We start from the raw sequence: 8510 nt of genomic DNA, 5'->3' as shown, positions 1-8510 counted from the left end.
TAGTTCTCACAAACATTATGTACTTCTATTTACCGAAATTAATGCTTTGCCAAAAAAAAAAAAATTCAGTAATCAACATTTAGCATTTACTTTTCAATTTTATATGAGAAAATCAGTATCCACTTCATACAAATTTAATTTTATCTATCACGTGGTCGTTAAGAAATATCAGAAATACCCTAATCAACGGTTAAAAACTCTCTTATCCTATGCATCCAACGGGTAATAAACTTTTCTTTTTAATCACTCATATAAAATAACAAAAAACAAAAATGCACCGATGAGAAATATAAATAAATTAGGGTTTTCCGGTTAGTATAAATCATTTCGTCGAAGAAGAAGCTTCCCGAAACAATTCATTTTCTTTGTTCATTCATTTTTGTGGGTTTAGGGGTTTCATTATCATCATCATGGGAAAGGGTCCAGGTCTCTACACTGAAATTGGCAAGAGAGCTAGAGGTAATTAATTCATTTTTTGATAATTCTTTTGGTATTTTGATGAGAATCGATGGAAATTTTATATGGGTAGCAATTTATTCTGTTTAATTTTGCTGGGTAGTTATTAATTTTCGTTAATTCTGGTTAATTTTGTTGGGGTAGTTACTAAATTATGCTAATTTTGTAGATCTGTTGAATAAGGATTACCAGACTGACCAGAAGTTCACAATCAGTACCTACTCTCCTACAGGAGTTGTGAGTTTGTCTTTTCAAGTTCCTTTTTAATATATAACTAGAACTTGAACATGAATTTAGTTTATAGTGGATCAAACATGATGATTCTTCTCATAAGCTTATAACTAATGTAGTTATTCATGTGCACTATGGCAGGCTATTACTTCTACTGGTCATAAGAAGGGTGACGTGTTTGTGGCCGATATCAATACCCAGCTGAAGAAGAAGAATGTCACCACTGATATCAAAGTGGACACAGATTCCAATGTATGATTTTTCGTTACTTTCATATTTGATTGTTCGTTAAGTTATTTTGGTTAACGGGGATCACATTGAGTTTAGTATTACTATTAATGTTGGGTTTAGGGGTTAGGTATTATGTACTTGCTTTGAGTTGCTCATTGATTTATGGGAAAAGGGTCATTTATGCCCCTAACGTTTTGCTCTAAGATCAAGCAAGCCCTCAACGTCCGGAAAGGTTCAAATATGCCCCCAACGTTTTGAAAAATGAACAATTGGGCCCCTCAATTTCGACAACCAGCTCCCAACGTCTCATTTATAAGTCAAAATGGGGGTCTAGTTGTTCACTTTTTAAAATGTTGGGGGCATATTTGAACCTTTCCGAACGTTCAGGGCTTTTTTGATCCTAGAGCCAAACCTTAAGGGCATAAATGACCCTTTTCCCTTGATTTATTGTTTAATACATGCATTTAAGTTTCTTAAGTAGACAATAGTGAGAGTTTTGGGTATCTGTGTCTCTAGAGCACTGCAGGGGATTGGAAAATTACACTGGAAGTCTTGGAAATGGTTTTGTAAAAGTCGAGTTTATGTTTTATAATGATTTTTTTATATATGTTTCTAACTCCTATGTATTGAAGATAAGTTACGAGAATTTAGATTAAGATGGTTTGATCATGTGAATTGTAGACCAGTTGATTCTCCAATTAGAAAGGTTGAACATATTAAGGCAGTGGGAGTGAAAAGAGGGAGACTTTAGAAAATTTGGATAAAGATAATTCAACATGACTTTACAACTAGGAGTCTTTGTGAAGAGATTTCTCATAATCGCACTGAATGGAAAAAGTGAATTCATGTAGCTGACCCCAATTTACTTGGGATTAAGGCTATTTGATGTTGTTGTTTTGAACACTGTGTATCTGCTTCATTTAGAATTTGTTTGCCTAACAGAATTGAGGGTGTAAAGTTTTTGTGGTATGTTGCTTATTTTATTTCATATCGCATATTACAGTATTTTAGCAGGCACTTGTATGTTGATTTGTTACTTTAAATAAATTATGTATTGACAGACAGAACAAGAAAATCACCGATAAGATAATCAACTTAAATGATTAGAAGATTTTTTTGCTTTACGCACTTGGTTGTTCTATTAAAATAAAATGTCTACCCTATACATCCTGTTTAGGAGTGTCCTGCATGAAATTTTCTAGTGGTATGAAGTTGAACATCCTCAATTGTTTATTCTTTAATTATTTTGTTTCTCTGAATGCTGAAATTCGTATGCAGGCAATAAACTATAGGGACATCAATTGTTGTCATATTTTCTGTTATATATTAATTTCATATGAGGCTCTTTCTTATGAATCTATAATCTTACCTTGAATCTGCATTGTCATTCAGCTATTTACAACTATTACAGTCGATGAACCGTATTTTCCCGGGCTAAAGGCAATTCTGAGCTTTAAAGTTCCTGATCAGTGGTCTGGCAAGGTAATTAACATACTTTTACATTTTCTTTTGTATATTATTAAAATTAACTAGGATAAATTTTATTTTGCTTGCTACCTTCATTGGACAGTATCTGAATCAGTTTTTTTTCTTCTTCTCACCTATTGCTTATGTCTTCTGTATAATATCCAAAATCTAACAATTGCCCGATCTTATGCACCAGATGGAGCTTCAGTATCTCCATGAGTATTCAGCTATAAGTACGAGTATTGGGTTGACACCTAATCCTGCTATCAACTTATCTGGTGTGATCGGAACCAATGTTGTCTCACTTGGGACGGAACTATCATTTGACACCAAGTCTGGGACTGTCACAAAATGCAATGCTGGACTTAGCTACTCGAATGCAGACCTGATTGCTTCATTAACTCTGTGAGTGTTTTCTTTGTTTAGTTGATATATAAGAGACCATTGCATTCTTATCCAAAGCCATTGCTTATTAAAGATTTCTTATGCTGACAACTTGCTGCTAATCCAACACTTCAATCAATCAATTATAGCTTCTTGAGGAATACAACCTCGGGTTACCTTTGCAGGAGAGTTAGCTATCTTTCTTTAAGTAGTCCACGTCATGATAATTGAGTGACCAGCAATAGCTCTACTGTTTATGCAACAAGTAGAGATGTGTATGTTGTTATTCACTGGTCTTAGTGCATAACCGCACATTTAAATTGTTGGGTGGTACCTTTGGTCCACGGAGGCAGATATTATAACCGGCAAGGCTTGCAAAATCTTCACTTTCACATATTAACATCCAAAATGAACTTTTCTTAGATTATCTTTTGTCGTAAATGCATCTGATATGATGTTCCTTTTCTCTGAGAAATGTTATCAGTGTTACCACTGCTCTATTTCGAACGATTGGTGTCATCATCTGTAAAAGTTGAACTCATATTGAAAATGCCGTGGAAACAACTTTCTATTTTTGATTGTTTTGATGTTACCTTTGTTCCTAGAATTTTTGATTCTACATTAAATATGTAGGAACATAGCACTAGCTAGGTGTTTGATTGGAGGTGACCGGAGAGACTTGCATAGCATAGCACTAGCTAGTGTTTGATTGGATATGACCGGAGAGATTGACATTGCACTAGTTATACTATGTGAACTCACCCATTAATTTATTTACTTATTTATGATATGATTTAATTCCATTTTCCATGGTAATCCTGCTATACAATTGGTGCGACATATGAATTGTGTATGCTGTTGGTACAGGAATGACAAGGGAGATACTGTGAAAGCTTCCTACTACCATACTGTGAACCCAACACATGCTGTTGGTGCAGAGGTCAACCATAGCTTCTCAACAAATGAGAGCACTTTTACCATTGGTTCACAACATGTACTGGATCCACTTACTACCGTAAAGGCACGAGTGAACAACTTTGGCAAGGCAAGTGCTCTCGTCCAGCATGAGTGGCGACCAAAGTCATTCCTCACAGTTTCTGGAGAGATGGACTCCAAGGCCATTGATAAGAGTGCCAAGTTTGGATTGGCTCTTGCTCTCAAGCCATGAGCTCTTAGCCCCATTTTAATGAGAGTAGGCATCACAAGTGCAGTATAGCTGTCGGAACTGACTGTTTTCTTTTCTTAAGGTTGGTTGCAACTCTTTTGGTATGAGTTGGCATGATGATACCTCTTTCTATTTTGATGGTTTTCGATGTAAAATAAAAAAAAACATGAGGTGTCAAACCCAAACCTGTGGCATTATTGTCTTGAGTTCTCATAATCTCTAGTCCCTCAAAAGTTAAACTGTTGTGAAGTACCCTTATTTTCAGAGGGTAAAATTCATATTTTTGTTCATTTTTTTATGATTGCTCTCTGATTCGATCGGGCTTTACATTTTGGATTCTGTTGTTGAATATGGTTCTGATCAGGTTTATTATTGTTGAATGCCGAAGACTGTCATTCAAAATCCCCAGTTGATTCTGAACTTGCGTATTGAACTCTGGAGATTGTTTGGCCTGACTATCTAACTTAAATGGTGAATATACTTCTGGACTTTGTTTTCTAATTCAGATGGAGACTTGAGCTGCATGTAACATGGGTTGTCGTCACTTATGAATCAGAGAAGTTACTTTCAAAGTTAGGTGCTCGGGAACTTCTGTAATTGTTTAGTGACTACAGAAAATGTTAAATTGCAGAAGCAACAGTCTAGTTTAGCATCTCAGCTTGGGTGGCTTAGCAGGTGCATCGCTATGTTAGTGTTCTGGCAATGAATTCAACTTATGGTAGTAATGTACTATTGAGTTTGTCATCTGTTTCCTTCTATCAATAATCAATGGTAGAATCAGAAAGTAAAGGAGAAAAAAGGTTAGTGATTGGATAAAGAGGGTGGAGTGGTAAGGAATGTGGGGTTATAATTGATGACTGATCACCATCATAGGGTCGGAGAAGGAAAGTGGCCGAAAAGATCAAAACGGGAAAATGATGCCAAAAGGATAACTGAAAACAGTTGATGATCGACGGTCAGGGAGTTGCCGCCCCTCCAGTACTCTTAGTTGGTTCATGCTGATAATGGTTGTTCCCTTGAAAAATATGCAGAATGAATTGAGCAAAACACTTGACTTCTATTAAATATTCAACGAGTTTATAGTTTGTACAAAAGCAAAGAATCTTGACATAAATATAAAGAGCACCATTAATTACATCAAATACAGCATAGTACATTGCATAAACTTGAGTCTGAATATAGTTACTCCTAAGTGGTTGCCTGAAGTAATCCATTTCGAATTTGGGTGGCGATGTCATTGACAGCACCCGGTCCGTGCGGAATAAATACTGCTGACGACTTGCTAGCAGCACCAATCTCCTTCATGGTGTCGAAATACTGAGTTATCAGAACCATATCCAAAACATCCTTTGCAGTTGTCCCCGGAACGTTGACGGAGAAGCCAACAACACTCTCTCTAAGACCATCGACGATAGCCTGGCGTTGCCTTGCAATACCGAGTCCTGACAGGTATTTGGCTTCTGCCTCACCTTCTGCTTTTTTGATCTGTACAATTTTCTCAGCTTCTGCTTTCTCGTTAGCTGCTAACCTCATTCTTGCAGCTGCTCAACCCAACATATTTCATTTAGATAACTGCTCTTATGTGTATTTAATCACTAATGTTTCTGTAAATTTTACCTGCATTTATTTCGTTCATGGCTCGTTTTACATGCTCGTCAGGTTCGATATCAACAATGAGTGTCTGGACGATTTGATATCCGTAAGCTGACATAGCCTGCAGATTGTTTGCATGGTGCAATTAATGTTAAATCAAGTTTGTATAATGACTCTGAGAGATCAAACTGTTAATCTGTTGAACACATATGATTCAAAATTAAATTAAACCGTAGAACTCGATTTGAAATGTATCCTGGACTCTTATTTGTGCAAAAAATAAAAAGAAGCTTATAATATGATTTCTTGTATATTCTGAATATTAGTTAGATAATGAAGAGTTTCATTTAGATTATTTTTCAGTAAATATCCAATGCAGTTTTTTATACTTATACTCTGAACTTGTGTTTAGTACTTAAAATTTGACTAGAGAACTTCTAATTTATAAACTCTATAAAAGAAATTAGAATGATTTAGTGTTTTTTTTTTGTCAATTTTCAAATTCCTTTCACTTTCTTTCATCTTTCATAGGAATACAATTCACGATTATAAAATTTAAAGAAACTTATTTTTTTCAAATCTGTACATGTAGGTTCAAGATTTAAGGGATTTCAAAAATGAAATTAAGATCTTTTGTTCGTAAAATTTGTGCAAAAAAGTTGATGTGTGATACAAACACATGTTTACCTTCTCGAGCTCGTCTTCAACAGCTCGTGCTATATCGTTCTTTTGCTCGAAAACATCATCCAAGTTAAGTTTTGGAACGGTGGCTCTGATCACTGAAAAAATTGCACAAATAATTATAGTTACACTTACACCAAGATAATTGAAACACAGAATTAATCTGTCATACCATCAAAAACATAAGCTTGGATTTGGCTTCTTGTATTGCTGAGCTTATAGTAAGCTTCGCTAGCTTTATCCGCAAGTGCACGGTATTGAATCGATGCGACAACATTGACGAAAACATTATCCTGCAGAAACAAAAAATTTCCATCTCTCACTACACATTTAGGTAACAGAAATGTATCAAAATATGTTACCCGGACTCTTCATTTTGCACTGCCATACCCGTGTTGGATATGACGTGGCACTGACATGGCGACACGACACATGATATGAATTCTACTCTTCAACAAGTGGACACTTCAAGAGATATAATTCATGAGTTGCCATATCATGTGTCGGATCTGGTGTCATGCTTTGATTTTTAAGAGTTTAGACTGTATTTAATGTTATATATTTTAGTAATTTTTTTATTTTTTAATACTAACACATAAATACTTATGTCTAGTGTATGTATACATATATATCCAAAACCTAAGTACCGGATCCATATTTCCGTATTTTCAGTTACAAAAATTAGCATGCCAAATATATAGATATATATCCATTTTGGACACCCATATCCGAGTTTGTGTAACACAACTACACAGATTCCGAAACTGACCTTAGTTTTGGTTTCGCAACGAACATCTAACTGTTGCAAACGGAGCGAGAGACTGCCGACAATCCGACTTCCGAGTATCCACGGCAGGCAATGGCAGCCAGGATCAAGTACTTCTTCAAACTTGCCAAACCTCTCCTTGATGGCAACTGTTGATTGATCAACTGTTGTGCAGCAGAGAATGTTCCCCATTTCAAATATAGTATGTGATTATCTATTTCAATTGAACAAAAGAATTCACAAGAAAATATTAGATGAAGTGCAAACAGAATTTGTAAGAATAATTATAGTTTTCTCATGAGCTTATATAAACTAAGAAACAAGAGAAAAATATCTCACAAGTCATGAGTTAGCTAAATTACCAAGTATTTTCTTGTTTTCTATAATTGTTATTGAATACAAAAGTCTAACTATGCTGATAAACAAGAATATTTATCTGGTGATTCGTATATATAATAGAGGCCGTGCATGTAGTTTTAACCGAATTAAATTTTTGAATCAAACCGAACTAATTTTATGAGGATTTAATTTTTCAAATAATCGGTTGTTTTCAGTTTGGTTTTAATTTTTCGGTTCGGTTGTATCAAAATTGAATTGAAACTTGGTTACTGCTAAAATTGAGTCGGACCAAAAACTAAAATAATTTCTAATTTCAAATCGAATATAATCAATTCGATATTTGATTTGGTTCGATTAATCAATTTTGGTTCGACATACATTCTTAGTAATTTCCTTTTATTATTAATTTAGTAATTCCAGCTAAGCATATAGATTGATATGGAATAAGATTGCTATTATTAGCACTGTCAGTTGTTCATAAAAAAAGTAAAGTATTGGCAAGTGGGAAATCTGAAATCATGATTTTGAGATTCTTAATACTATATATTTTTTTGGCTAAATCCATTTGAAGTCCCTAAACTACACTATTTTAATTTATCAGATTTTTCAATTTCTATTTAAATTTTTAAATTTTTATTTTTTAATTTATTAGGTCCTTTACGTCCTTAAATAGAGATCCATTTAAGAAACAAATGATTCAAAAAAATAAAAATTTAAGAACCAATGAATCAAAAAACAAAAATTTAGGGATCCAATAAAATAAAAAATGGAAATTTAGAGATCTGAAAAAGACAAATAGAAGTTGAGGGACCTAATAAACTAAAAATCGTATAGTTTAGAGACTCCAAAATACATTTGGCCTATTTTTATTATTATTTGACATGGTCGTTTGAGGTCGTGATCATACAACTGTTTTTGTGATTTCTTTATTAAAGAGAGCTAACCATTTAAGGCGTAGAGGATTGTTATGACTGATAAAATTAAAGAGAGAAAGTATCCATTGACCCCCTAATTTAAATCAAAATTTTAAAAGGTCCATTTCAGTAAATTTTGACAATTACATCCACAAATTGTCCAATATGGACCATTTTAACTCTTAAATTGAAAAGTTAAAATGATATAAATTGAACAAGTTATGGGTTTATTTGTGAAAAACTACTAAAAATATTTCTTTTTGAGATTTTGTTGCAAATGAAG

At 34.1% G+C, this 8510-nt stretch overlaps 2 protein-coding genes across 2 annotated transcripts; one reads left to right on the top strand and one right to left on the bottom strand.

Annotated features, from left to right (window-relative positions):
• Positions 1–278: 278 nt before the first annotated feature.
• LOC126671787 (mitochondrial outer membrane protein porin of 34 kDa-like) lies at positions 279–4232 on the top strand. Its single transcript, XM_050365593.2, has 6 exons — positions 279–459; positions 626–693; positions 829–939; positions 2311–2400; positions 2582–2790; positions 3637–4232. Exons 1-6 carry the CDS (start codon positions 411–413, stop codon positions 3935–3937), a joined length of 828 nt encoding a protein of 275 aa, XP_050221550.1. The 5' UTR covers positions 279–410; the 3' UTR covers positions 3938–4232.
• A 739-nt stretch (positions 4233–4971) lies between these two features.
• On the bottom strand, positions 4972–7429 carry LOC126671786 (hypersensitive-induced response protein-like protein 1). The gene is made up of 6 exons (XM_050365592.2): positions 7337–7429; positions 6978–7188; positions 6381–6501; positions 6215–6306; positions 5552–5648; positions 4972–5475 (listed from the first exon to the last, which is right to left on the bottom strand). The coding sequence occupies exons 2-6, from the start codon at positions 7164–7166 to the stop codon at positions 5123–5125; spliced, it is 852 nt and encodes a 283-aa protein (XP_050221549.1). The 5' UTR covers positions 7167–7188; positions 7337–7429; the 3' UTR covers positions 4972–5122.
• Between the last annotated feature and the right edge of the window lie 1081 nt (positions 7430–8510).

The sequence above is a fragment of the Mercurialis annua genome, linkage group LG3 (genome assembly GCF_937616625.2).
Source record: "Mercurialis annua linkage group LG3, ddMerAnnu1.2, whole genome shotgun sequence".
NCBI classification, from domain to species: Eukaryota; Viridiplantae; Streptophyta; class Magnoliopsida; order Malpighiales; family Euphorbiaceae; genus Mercurialis; species Mercurialis annua.
Note: the sequence above shows the minus strand (reverse complement) of the source record. Positions and strands in the feature narration are given on the sequence as shown.